This window comes from Caloenas nicobarica, chromosome 7 (genome assembly GCF_036013445.1).
Source record: "Caloenas nicobarica isolate bCalNic1 chromosome 7, bCalNic1.hap1, whole genome shotgun sequence".
Lineage (NCBI taxonomy): Eukaryota > Metazoa > Chordata > Aves > Columbiformes > Columbidae > Caloenas > Caloenas nicobarica.
The window spans coordinates 26018214-26032133 of NC_088251.1; the positions used below are offsets into that span (position 1 = coordinate 26018214).

Below are 13920 nucleotides of genomic sequence, written 5' to 3' on the forward strand. Positions count from 1 at the left end.
GACTGCTGAAAAGACGGGTGGTCTCCATCAGCTTTGCAATTATGGCTGCCTTTGCTAATGGGTGAGAAAAAACTGTGTTCAAGGGGAGTGGACAAAAATAATTTGACGCTCCATCCTGGGTTTTGCTTAAGACAGAGTTGAGCTTTTCTTAGCATTCCTGAAGCCGTCCATGGCCCTGCATCAGGTGGCACACCCAAAAATGGTCCCTCACCTGGGCTTTGCTGGATCAGCAAGTTGTAGCACGGTGCTCAGTCCTACAGGTGAGTGCTAGCCCTGATATAAACTGAAATATGTGCATATTTATTGGGTTATTGTTTATTAATATCAGGCAAGCTGCCAACAGTTCAATAATTTCTTGATCCAACTAGAAGTTTTAAAAAGAAAATAAAGCCTTCTAATTGTATCACTATGTTTTCAGTATTCTTATATAGGAGGCTTACATTCCATTAGCACAAGAAACTGTTTTAAGTATTCCCAGTTCCCTGTGAAGCAGTAATTTATTGCTAATTCCTGGTCAGATAACAGTTATCTTGCCTGTGATGCAGGTCCCCAAAAGTATGTTTGCTTTTTTCTTGCACAAGAGCCACAGAGTGCCCGAGGAGGGTGTTTTGTTGGGGTTCCCCAAGGGAAGAAATGCTGTCAGTACGGTTCCAGGAAGCAATAAGCACCTTCATGAAAATAACTCAAGTCCCCATCCTTAATCCCTGCCTATCCTTTTTTATCTGATGGACTCAGCGAGGGCTGGGAGATCACAGTGCGGCTGAAAACGAAAGGCAGTTAACAAGATGTGAGCAGTCAATGGATAAAACAATAGGTGAAACCCTCCACGTTGTCCAGTGCCCAGGTGTCCTTCCCATGCACAGGTAGCCATGTGGATCGTGGTGAGTTTGCTCTGCTGCTTCACGCTCGGAGGGCTGCCATGGGCGGGTGGCTCGTGCCCATCACAGTGCAGCTGCGCCTTCCACAGCCTCAGCGAGGGGACAAGAGCCAGGTATGCCAATGGTCTCCCGGGGGGGTTGCCGCTCTGAGCATCAGGGATTTTATTTCTTCTCTTCTGTAAGGGTGCTTGGAGGAGAAAATACCATGTCCAGATTCGTGTCCATTATTTTTCCAGTTGCTTTGTGCTCTAGCTTTATTTGCAGAGGATTAGCTTCTGAAAACACAGTAAGCTGATTTCAGAGAAAGCATTTGGGCATCTCCTCTGTGAGAACAGAAGCGACATAATTACTGCTGCTGCAATGGGAAAAAGGGAATAAAATTTAAACTTTTTTTTTTTTTTTTAACCTTTATGCTGAAAAAGCTATTTTTAAAAGGCTTTATTCTGCTCTGCTGGTTTGTTTCTAAAGTGTAACTACATTTGGTTTATGTTGTGGTACCAAAACCTGCAATTCCATTTACTTAAAAAATCCTTCAGTTGGAGATTTTAGGCAAAGTAATAGACTCTGGATGAGAATGAACCAAAAAGAAAAAGGCCATAATAATAATAAAAAAAGATAATTCTCAGACTTGAAACTTTCCATTAAAAAAGAAGATCAAACCAGAAGGACACCCGCTTTTGAATGCAACGCCATTGTACAGACATTTCTCTGGAGAACTGAATTAAAAAGTCTTTCTGAAGGTTAATTACAAACTAATGATCTGACTTAATGAAATACAGGCTACATTTTTATAAGGTGTGATCCACAGTAGAAGGGCTTTTGTGATAAAGTATTTGCAAAATCCTTTCGAATAAATTTTTTCTAGACAAGACTACAGTACTGAAATGAAAGGCTGTCCCCTATATTTTGGATCCCTATGAAATACAGCTACTTTCTTATCTTTTTTTGTGGTACTATAGAGTTAGTACCAGAAACTTCCCCAGTAAGAAGCGTCGTAGAGACACAAATAGTCTACAATTGTTAAAAGGGAATGCAATAGCAGGCGAGCCAATTATTGCTCCATAAATGTCACAGTTCCCAGGGGAATTTCCTCTCAGTGACTCTAAAAAGCTGTAGTGCGTTTTGGTAAGATACATAATAAAGAAAATATCCGTTAGTCCCTTAAGGAGCATAATGTCACCTCTTTTTCCTGCATTATGATTCATGTTTCTCACTAGTAGAAAGAGATTATCCCATAGATTAAATGGTTAGTGCTCACTGACATTGCTTAGGGACACTGTGAGGAACATACTGTTTTACTGCCATAGCGTCTCTGTTACCAAATATTTTGTGTCATGCCTGTGCATACAAAAAAAGGTTTTATTGAAAGAGAATTTCTGGATTTTTCTTACATGATAGATTTTTTTTCTTCCTAAAAATCTTAACTTTCAGCTAAGCGTGGGCAGGATTGAATGCCACAATAAAAGTTCTGGATTAGAGTAATGTACTGTGCTTTGATTGTAAATTAACGATTTAACTGTAGGCTCAAATAACATTTAACTCCAAGAAACTTGCATAAGCAGTACAGTGATGTTGTTTTTGTTGATAGTAGAGGAATAACTGCTTTCAGCCAAAATCAGTCTGGTTTGGGCAGCTTGGTAGTATTCTATTTATCAGCCAGGCAGTATGGTAAGAAAATATTACTTGACTGATCACATTATATTTCTTGTGGTATCTTGTTTAGCATGTGGAGTGCAACATGCCTATGTAACCTGTTACCTTTTGCAAGGTGGTTTTGTATTTTGTTAAGAATTTGCCTTTCCTTGCTGATAGGCAAATTAAAGTGCAGTCTGAGAGATCTATTTTGTCTCACTTCATTCTTCGTGGCTATCTACAATCCCATGTCTTGGCAAAGTTGAAGTCACAACTTCTTGTATGAAGGCTGCGAAAATGCAGCATAGTGTTTTCATGATTTGACCTCTAGAAATTAGAAATGGGAAGGAACAATTAAGACACATAAATATGCCTTGCTTTTAATATAGCATTTTCCAAAATGTTAATTTTCTGCACTTTCATAACTGTACATGCCTGCAGTGCAGTGACTGCTACCATTTGTACTCACCTTTCCAACTATTTCATAGTAAAGCAGAGCTTGCCGTAGTGTATTTCCAGTGAGTTGTTATCTGACTTTCTTATCTTCATTTCACAAACCAAAGATCCTGTGCCGTATTTAATCTATATTACTTCCTGCCATCCCACGCTTCAATAAGGCTTCTTTTTGTACGTATTTTATTGTTCAATTTATGGATCCTTTTGTTTTAACGTGCACTAGAATCCTCTGTTATCTGTGAATGTTGTCACTGCTGTCTATCATAAGTACTCCAAATAAAATTGAAGGGAAAAAAAGAAGCAGGAATGCTATATGGGCCATACTCAGACTCATACCACTCCAGGGGAGGCACAACACTACAGTCAGAGAGTACGTATGAATTACTGCAAGTTGGTATACTTGTGGTGATGATCTAGAGATCAGCAGCAACTAAGAAATGACAACAAGAAAGTTTGTGAAAAAAAGAAAGGCAGATCAAAATCTTGCTTTAAAATAAAGTTTCAAAACCTTTTCAAAATACAAGAAAGTCATACCTGTATTTGTGTTCTCCCATCAGGACAGTGCTGTGTAATGACCCAGAGATGACCCTCACTCCCGTGAACATCCCTGTAGATACATCCAAGCTTCGGATAGAAAAGACAGCCATCCGCAGAGTGCCAGGAGAGGCTTTCCATGCGCTCCACAACCTGGAGTACCTCTGGATGCCCTATAACTCCCTGGCCAGCCTCAGCGGGATCACCTTCAAGGGCCTCCGTCGCTTGCAGGAGCTAAGGCTGGATGGGAACGGCTTAATATCATTCCCCTGGGAAACCCTGGCTGATATGCCACAGCTAAGGCTTCTGGATTTACACAACAATGAACTTACCTCAATCCCTCCAGATGCTGCACGTTATGTCAAGAATATCACATACCTGGACCTGTCTAGCAACAAGCTAATGACTCTTCCTCAGGCTCTTATTGCCACCTGGGCCAACCTCCAGGCTGTTCCTTACTTCCCCAATGATAACTCCAAGATCATCCTAGGTAAGAGAAGTGCCTGTCATTTTGTAGGGGGCACAAATAACAAGAGCTCCGCATCTTATTGCAGAAATTTCACCCAATCCGGTTACCGTAGCAAGTACACTGCTAGTTCAATACCCCATATAAAGTATGCAAATTCATTTACGTATTAACAAACTCACCTCAGGCTGCCAACACCTGGCTTATTACACCATAAACTTAATTCCTTGCTTTTTAAGCCTCGTGACACAAAACTGATGGTTCTGGCTCAAACCCTTTTTATTTATTGACACTGCCATTTTTGACAGAAATACAAATATGGTTAGAGTGCTACATCATTCATGTGCTGTTTTCTAATAACAGTTACTGTGGTATTGATCCATTTTAAGCAGCATTAAGTAAAAAGATAGATATTTATTATGTCCCAATTAAAGAGGAATAAAGCCATCACTGAGCATTACATCTGGGTCAGGACTGCCAATTTTCCCAGTGTGTGTCTCTTTCCAGAGCCTTGCTTATCTGTTCACACAGAATTAAACCCTAGTCTTCCCAAAGCCACCAAGACAGCGTTACCTTCAAGAGCAGGTATAAAGTTACAAGAATCCACTTTTGGGTGACAATTCTGAGCTTCTCATAAGTGTGGCCTTCGGGCAATTGTCTGGTTTCATGTCAGAGGGCATACTGCAGATGACTGTCTTGAATTCTCTGAGTTGCACTATCCCCAGATGAGGTTTTGAGCACATTTGCTAGTTCAAGGGATTACTACTCAGCCTTTTAGCCATCGAACACTGGTTCAAATCCACAGCAAGTCAATGATGGTTCAGAGTTGTTGCCATCTGCTGTCTTCACTTGCTATGAGCTGACCCAGCTCCACTGACTGCTTGATCTGCAGGCTGTGCGCATCTGCGTGTACTGCCTCTAGAGCCATGGATGTGAGTTCAGACACTTGCTGATAATCTCACCGGAGACATTGCATATTTTCTCTCACTCTGGGAAGTACTCATTACTCTTTGTTCTTTGGATAAATTTGGGGAGTTAAAGTTTTTAAAACCAGATTGCAGTGGAAAGAGATACAACAGCTTAAAAATATTCAAATTTCTACCTACAAAGCTTCTAGTGTCCTTAGCAGATGTTGCTTAAGGTTTCATTAGCATCAGAAGAGCAGATGTTTCATCATCTTTTTTTGCCAGATGTGGTATCAAGTTATTTAAGCCAAAGCTGGCTGTTGGGATTGCTGGTTTATTTTGTGGCATGACAAGACACTGCCTAGATCTCACTCTTTTCTTTATTCATTTTTTAGAGTCAAGTTACATATCAAAATGTTATTCCATCCAGCGTAGATTAGGAGAGTATTTTGACGAGAACAACAGATCATGCCTTGATGCTCGTGACCAACCTGAGTGTTTACGTAGCCAGCTGTGCACAGGCTGCTTGTGCCAGGATCCTAAAAAATTCATATAGCAGATGAGTAAAATACTAAGATTAATATGGTAATGTATAGACACTCCATCTTCTAGGTCCTATCCTGCTGACATCTATAGAGACCAGGTATATGAAACACAGGTCCCTCACAGGAGCAGAATGGGAGAACACAGCTGCATGTTTCTGTTTCACTCTGCCCGTGACTGTTTCTCATGGAGGCGTAAAAAAAATCCTTGAATAATAGAGAGTCAGCCCACTCCCTTCCTTTGTCTACATTGCATCATTGTGACTCTTCTTCAGAGCTCTTGTGTTTAGGCTACTTCAAGAAGTCTTCCAGCGGTAGCTTGTTGACTGATAGTCTGCGTCCAGGCTACAAGCTTTTGCACATGAGGATTTTCCACGTGAGCCCAGAGGACTGTGCTGTGCAGAGCATCAAAGGGCTCAGTGGGGCTTTGAGGGTGCCACAGCATCAAATGGGGCTGGGGCACTTGCCAGGGAATCTGGAACAAGTTGTTATCTAGTGCATGAAATCAGAAGTAAGCATATAGCAAAAATGCCATAAAACAACTAAGACAAGTCCTGAACTTTCATTCTTTATTTAGTCCCCTTTAATATATTAATTTATAAGAAGTGCTCTCCTACCGAGGCCCACCACTTTTAGACCCCCTTCCAAGCCCAGGGATGTTGGTATGCAATGGTCTCCGAATAAATTTTTCAGCAGAATCTTTAAAACAGTTTATTTGAGGCATCAGGGCCGTTTGATCCACTGTGTGTTTCTCTTTACTCTAGAAAATTCAAACATTCCCTTGATGCTTGTGGAGCCTTGTGGTGCACCCTCTGTGCTTGAGTCAAAACTTGGTTCTTGCTGGAAAGACACTGCTTGCATGACTGCTGCTGCAGTGCGCTGGAGCCAGCAAAAGTGGGTACCTCAGGGTGGGCAGCTGTCATTTCCTCCTGCCAGGAATCGGGGGAATATTAGTACTTCACTTTCAGGCGGTTGCCAGCCCTGAGCCATGTCCTTGGGCTGCCTGCAGAAAAGAGGAGGTGAAGTCCCCTTGGAGGGAGCAGAGCTCACTCCTGTGGCAGGCAAGAGGCCTGGGACATTGTGCTCCTGGCTTAGACTTCATATGCTTGTCTGGGGTTAGTTAGATGGTATAAATATCCTCCATGCCAATTCTTCTAGCTAAAGTCATTAGACACCATAAACTGTCCATAGGACTGGTGAATGTGAATATTTGTAAGCAGGTTGACACAGATTTAATCAGAATACAGCAACTTCTGTTCCTGCATTGCTCTAGTACTGATTTTGCTTTTTCAGTACCATCTTCACAGGTCTATTTTTAATAATGTCTCCTTTTTTTCCAGAGTTTCAGTTCAATAAACGCACACTGAAATAGCAGAAAAAAGAAACAGAGAAACATTCTGGGACTCTGAAACAGGAGTGTATTCTTCAATATATCCCCTTCTACATGTATATTCTTAATATAGTTATTGTCTATTTATGTTCTTTTCTATACCATGACAATCTACTTCTTCAATCTACTCCTTAAAACAGTTCTTTTGTCTTATCAAATGTGAATTATGGTCTGGAAGAGCCCTAGGATCACCTACACCTATTGCAGGCCTGACAGTTGGCCTGATAATCTCGCTAATATTTTAATAATCTCCTGTAGGGAGAATTTCCTAGCCTAAGGAAGAGACTCCATGGTCTCTTCATATGAAAAAAATTGTCACTCCAAAACAAATCAACTGTGAATAATCTCACTTTGAATTTAAAGAATAATGATTTCAAGTCCAGATTTTGAGATCCCTTAGCAAACCACATTTTTTCCCTTCTAGTAACTGGCAACTATGGGATCCATCAGTCTCAGCCAACAGCATCAGGAGACTGTTGGGACAACCCCCACTTTCCCACATACCCTGCATATGCACAGGCAGTCCTTACCAGGGCAGGTTAGGAGCCTATCACAATTTGTTCTGCTGAAAAATAGAAACAAAAGGTGCTGTTGGAGTGACCTAGTACTCTGTTTTATTTTGACAGGCTTGCAAGACAATCCTTGGGTATGTGACTGCAGTCTATATGAAATGGTCCATTTCCTAAATTTCCAGTCTCCTAACATAGCATTCATTGAGCCCAGGCTGAAATGCTTCACCCCCCGGAGCCTTGCAGGAGTCTTCTTCAGCCAAGTTGAGCTAAGGAAGTGTCAAAGCCCCGTTGTACATACATCCGTGGCCAAAGTAAAGACCATCCTGGGCAGCACCGTGCTACTGCGATGTGGGACAACAGGGATGCCCATTCCTGAACTCAGCTGGAGAAGGGCTGATGGTGCTCAACTAAATGGCACAGGTGGGTTTGGTTTAAGGTTTTCATGTACACATGGACTGGGTGAGGGAGACCTGCATCTTTATTTTCTACAGGCTGTTCAGCAAATGGAAGCTTCTATTGACAACAGATCCTTCCCGCTGACAAAAGACCACCAAAAAGAAGGTGGTGCAAAATTAAAATTCACTATAATACACGATAGTATTGTGTATAATTCACTATTGCATTGTGATTTTCTATAGACTATAAATTTGTGTACATGTTGATGTAAATATCATCAGATAAATGTATACTCTATCATGTGTAAAAAGTTTGATGTGCTTTGTTTCGTAACAATTGTGGTAGTGGTGAGACAAGTCAAGGGGTTTTCTGCAAATCTGTTGGAGCCGAAGAAATGAAATATGTCCAGCTGTAGCAAGAGGCTGCTTTGGGTTAGTTGTTTAGTTATTAAGTCACTTAAAAGGCTTCCCACTGAATTATTTTATGGGTCTTTGAGACTAATGATGAGCTACTGTTAATCTGTTCGTAAAGATCTCTGACAGAGAGATATCTGTTATGAATTCAACTGGGATTCAAATCTACTGTAGCAAAGAAAGAAAACATGCAACGTTAGTGATATATTAAAAGATAAAAAAGCCACTAAACTGCTGAAGGATATAATACTTCAGTGACAATGCTTCCAAGAAATGGTTCATATCCGATGGACTGACAAGGTCTCTTGGGAAAATGCTCCATGGGAGAAATACTGACCATGTCCCTTTTCTGTGCTCACCCCTCTTGTAGGGGAAGCCTTCAACCAACCACTGATTTTGTGATCAACCATCATGTTTTCATTTCAATTCACAGGAATGTCTGGACTTAAAATTGCAATGTTGGTCCTTTAATGTGTGGGGAATTTAGGGAAGAAACCTTTGCTGTACTCAAGGCAGTCATCCTTAGCTTTTTGCCCAAGAGGTTTTAGGTCAAGACCTGAACCTTCATCCCTCCAACCTCCCCTGAATGCTTCTATCTCCTAGGCCTGCCTATAACTTTCACAGAGAGTCTAAACTCAGCAGATTGATCGCTAATGATGGGGTCTGATCTTCAAAGGGTTACTGAGCTCCTCGGTGCACAGAAACAGAGGAGAGAGCATTTTTCTTAGACAGCAGTAGAACCACTTGTAATAAATATAATTTTTGGGATCTTCACAAGTCATTGCTCTGTTGTGCACAATATGCAGGATGTAGCAGAGCTGCTCTTCATACTTATAATGTCTACCCATTGCGCTGTGAACATTCCTACACTTGAAAGAGAGCCACAAAAAAAACCAACCAAAAAACCAAACAGGATGCTTTCCTGAAAGCATATGTTGAGTTTACTTTGAGCTACAACTGTGAATGATGTATTTTGTGCCCCATTAAATCAGATTTTAACACCTTTCAATAAAAAGTTAGCTGAAAATATACATTATTTCTCAGCAATGGCAGCTTCTGTGCCAATGCTATAATATGACTGAAATGTTGGTGTTCTGAATAGAAAGGAGTGAGCAACAGCCCACAGTCTGTATGTATGGGGAAGTGTTGTAGGATGATTCAGTAAATACTTAAACTGAAAAAGTAACTTCTTCTGGCATTGTATTTCACTACCATTGGAACATGCCCTGGTTGTTAAGGCTGGATGCTGACCACATGAGGGCTTGGGAGAAGTTTGTATCCTGTCTTACCTTTGCCTTTCAGACATCTCCCTGGTTTACCTTTCAGTGGGAAAGAGCAGAGATAGTATGTGCTCATCCCCAGGAGGCTGGTTAAATAATGAAGAAGGTGTTTTACCCTCTTGCATGATCCCAGCTCCTTTTTTTTCCCTGCACAAATAGAAAAAGGCAAATAAAGCTCGTTTTAGCCTCCTTTTAGACCAAGAGAGAAAATCAACACTCAGCTGTGTATATATCATTCAGTGATAAATGATCAGCCTTCTCTGTGTTTGACCTACTATAAAAACTGCATTAATTTAGCAGTAAAAGGGATATTATTTTTCAGCTATTTTTCTCCATACACTCTAGACTAGTCCATATAAAATTTTTAGAAGACCTCCGCTGTTTGTAGTTTCTGTGAGTGAGAGAAGTGCATCTAATGTTCAACTAGGTTGTGTTACCACCCACTCCTTCCACTCTTTTAAGTATTGTACCTACATAAGAGCTTTTAAGCTTTTTTTTCTTTTTTTTTAATGGAAGAACATTTCCTGTTTTGTTTTCAAACTGTACATCAATTGGGAGGAAATATCATCAGTGCTTCACATATATTTGGTCTGAAGCAGTGTAAATCCCAACGTAACCTAATTTTAGTGTTAATGTCCTTTTTTCCTGGATTTACTTTGATTTGGTGATGTTCTTGGTGGCAAAAATAAATTACGATTCTACGGTATCAAGCAGACATTTGGTTGATTTAATCTTCACATTTTACAAACATGTTATTAATTCTATTGATTATTGCCTATTTATTTTACATTTTTACTTCCTTGCAGTTCACCAAGAGATTTCAAGTGATGGGATGAGCTGGTCTATTCTGGGCCTGCCTGTAGTCTCTTATTTCGACTCTGGAGAGTACATCTGTAAAGCAAAGAATTTTCTGGGGGCAACAGAGGCATTCATATCTCTCATCATCACAGACTCAGAAAGCACGGACGACCCCAACTCTAATGCCAAAGGCACATGGAACGGGAAGGCAAGCGGGATGGAGGCAGCTGCCTACAATGACAAACTGGTGGCGAGATACGTTATCACCACCTCCACTGTGCCTACCCTGGGCGCTGGACTGGGTGCCAGAGAGGGCCTCCTCCCAGACATGGCACAAGATAGCAACCCTAGAAACCTGCTGGTGAGCCCGCCTACAGGTCAGCAGGAGCCGGAGCGAATTGTGAGGTCTGTCAGGGTGATAGGAGACACTGACCAGAGTATCGCCCTGGCCTGGAAGGCGCCTCTGGCAAAGAACACGACAGTGTTCAGTGTCCTCTACGCCATCTTTGGAGAGAGAGACATGCGACGGATCAATGTGGAGCCGGGGAAGACCAAGGTCACCATTTATGGGCTGCTGCCAAAGACCAAATATATCGTGTGTGTCTGTGTGAAAGGGCTGATCCCCAGGAAGGAGCAATGCATCATATTTTCAACAGATGAAGTTGCCAGCGCAGGAGGGACCCAGAAGCTCATCAATGTGGTTGTCATCAGCGTGGCATGTGTCATTGCTGTTCCTCTGACACTGGTGGTCTGCTGTGGAGCATTGAAAAGACGCTGCAAAAAATGCTTTGTGCGGAAACCCAAGGAAATTCAGGAGTCGTATGTCACCTTTGAAAGCCTGTCTCCTGGGGCCAAGACAAAAGGTGTGGAAGGAGAATACTTGACTAGACATACCCCCGATGAGTCGAACAGGCTACTGTCTGCCCGATCCAGTGTGGACTCAGAAGCAATACCAAAGATAGAGGGGCAACCTAATGAATACTTTTGCTGATAGCAACTAGGCTGATTGTTGGCTCGCTAGGAGGAAAGCACGTGGCTGTATATATGACTCCCTGCTTCAGCACTGCAGGCTACCCTGTCAATGATTCTGTCTGAGACATGTTCCGGAGGAGGCGGCAAGAGGGTAGATGGTGCCCAGGCTTTACAGAAACAAGTTGCTCTTCCCACTTTGGGTTTGCTGTTTTGTACCCAGTCAAAAGCTGTGATAATGGCCTCGTTCTCCTGGACCACTTCTATTTTTGTAAAATGAAGAGTGCACACTGAGTGTGAGGACGTTAAGCAACATTTCTGAGTGTGCTCTGCTTGGTGTTATTTAGTACCTTCTGCAATATGCTAGGTATTTTATTCTCAGCTCTTTTGATGTTCTTTTGGTTGACAAACAGGGGAGCGTTTAGTAATTTGAATATAAATATCTATGAAGGTGAAGACTGAGTGTCTCACTTTTTACATCCCCCATGTTTGCATGAAACATGCAGCTTGATGCTTAATAGATCACTAAACACAGATGTACAGCAACCCTTTCTAGTATGTCCAACATAATAATGGCTCTATGCTCTGAATTCAGATAAATGCACAAAGGAGATAGAAATCAAGAGACAAAACCCAATCCACTCCTAAGAATATATAGTAAAGAGCATTTTTAAATTGCATTTTGGCCCTAAACACTATTATTAAGATTTTCTTGGACAACAGTACTGCACAGGTCTTATAGTATCAGGCCTAGCTGGCATTTTCTAGTTGTGCTGTAATTTGTAGAGTGTGTTTTATATCAGCTGTGCTACTGAAAATCACAGAATAGCCGACTCTGCAAATTGTGTGTGGCTTTATAATACTTTGTAATCATACTGAAAAACAGTTCTGTGAAAATCTTCCAGACCAGCCCTGTCATTGCTGCCAGCTGTACTGACAAAACTGATGTTGAAGATAGACACTTGTGGTTTGGTCATGAAAATACCTTGCATCCTGCAGAGCAGGGGTATGGGATGCAGTGGTAGATTGCTGGCCAGCCATACATCAGCCATACTTCCGCCATGGCAGCAGTGGTGGCAGAGGCCCAGTGCGGACTTTTCTGTTTCAAACATTTTACAAGTCCGAGAACCCTGAAAAAACCTGTCTACTATTCTTCTAAATGTACTTTCATAGGCAGGGTGAGCTAATAAGTTATTGAAGTCCTGCAGTTTCACTGGAATTTGGATCTGGGTGCTTATCACAAAGCACTTCTCAGCTGTATAATTTTACACTCTAGTTCCTCATGTACTAATACTGTATATAAAGTTTTTCTCTGTGTAATAATTATTCTTCATAAAGAAAATTACATATGTTATGCCAAATGTTGAATGGGAGGGATCTGGCCAAGTTGAAAAGATAACTGATAAAGCTTTCTGAATTTTTTTGAAATGTGTATTTGTAAATTTATTGGAAAGATCTCCACTTATGTTCTGGATGTGTATATACAGTGTGTGTTAACAAAATTCATTGGTTGGAATGGAGCCCTGTATGGATTTTTCAAGTCCTTCTTGTACAGAAGGGTTTCAGTTATGTCAGATTACTTGGCCTGATTGAAAAAGCAAGTCATTTGATCTCAGCATAAATACTAGCAATAGAGGATACATTACAATACTTTCTGATAGGACTCCCTGTGTTCCTTACATTAATGCTAAATAATTTTTCTTGTGTTGGGAGAATTTGTCAGTCTCTGTATAAAATAATGTATGCTGATTCTGTCACTGAACTGCGTAGATTTTTAGGTTTACAAATAATGTTTTGCAAAATTACGTATTTTGATACAACAAATTAATTGAAGAAATATGTAGTAGGTAATAGATCTATTATTTATTTATACAGTTGCATTTCCCAGGGTGATTTTTAGAGTGTCTCTCCAAGGTGGAACAAAAATATTGTTCCAGTAGCAGTTCTTGGGATGAGTTACAAGGGTTGCTGTATTATGGAGCCTGATTCCTGCCCACATCTGCAGCAGTATCACTGGGCTGTGCAGAAATCATCCTGACATGGCCCTGGATGCATAAGCTGGCCTTGAAGAACCAAGGCTGTCCTAAAGCTCTCCTACAGTGAACGGAGTGGAGGTACTGCCCAAGGCCTTTCCTGTAAGTCACGTTTGCAGGAGCTGACTGGGAATGAGAGGTATTTACCTTCCGGTTGCCTGGAGGCATGAGCTGGGTAATTTGCCGCATCCAGCCCTGGCGAGGAGCAGCTCTCAGCCACTCCCTGGGCGCATGCTCCAGCACAGGGTATGTGAGTCGGCAGTGGAAAAGGCAAAGGCTCGGCCAACACTGTGGCTCTTTGCTTGCAAAGAGAGGAGGATGGAAGGTCATCCTGTGACATTTACTGTGGATGTCTTAAGTTTTACAGACTCTCTTGGATATTTTTTGCACTTTGAATAAATAGCGATCCCAAGTAGAACAAACATGATTTTTCTTTTCTATTTCCTATGACTATTCTCACTGCCTTATAGTTTGGCATCTCAGCTCCTGTGGCTTCAAAACAAGCCTCTCTACTGCACTGATGTTTCACATGAGACAGGCAATAGATAGAAACTTGTATAAGCTCTGTGTTGTGTGGTGTTGGTCAGAAGAGAAACCCTATACTTGCTGAACTGCAAGTGAGATTTCAGACCATTAAGTAAATAGATTTTCTGCTGAATGTGACTTCAAGGCTCTGGGTCAGATTTGCAGTGGCTTGAGGCATGTAAAGATAATAC

General features: G+C 41.4%; 1 protein-coding gene across 1 annotated transcript; it reads left to right on the forward strand.

The window, feature by feature from the left end:
* The first annotated feature begins 869 nt into the window (after window positions 1-869).
* LRIT1 (leucine rich repeat, Ig-like and transmembrane domains 1) lies at window positions 870-11193 on the forward strand. Its single transcript, XM_065639402.1, has 4 exons — window positions 870-991; window positions 3524-3990; window positions 7430-7735; window positions 10211-11193. The coding sequence occupies exons 1-4, from the start codon at window positions 870-872 to the stop codon at window positions 11191-11193; spliced, it is 1878 nt and encodes a 625-aa protein (XP_065495474.1).
* Window positions 11194-13920: the final 2727 nt, after the last annotated feature.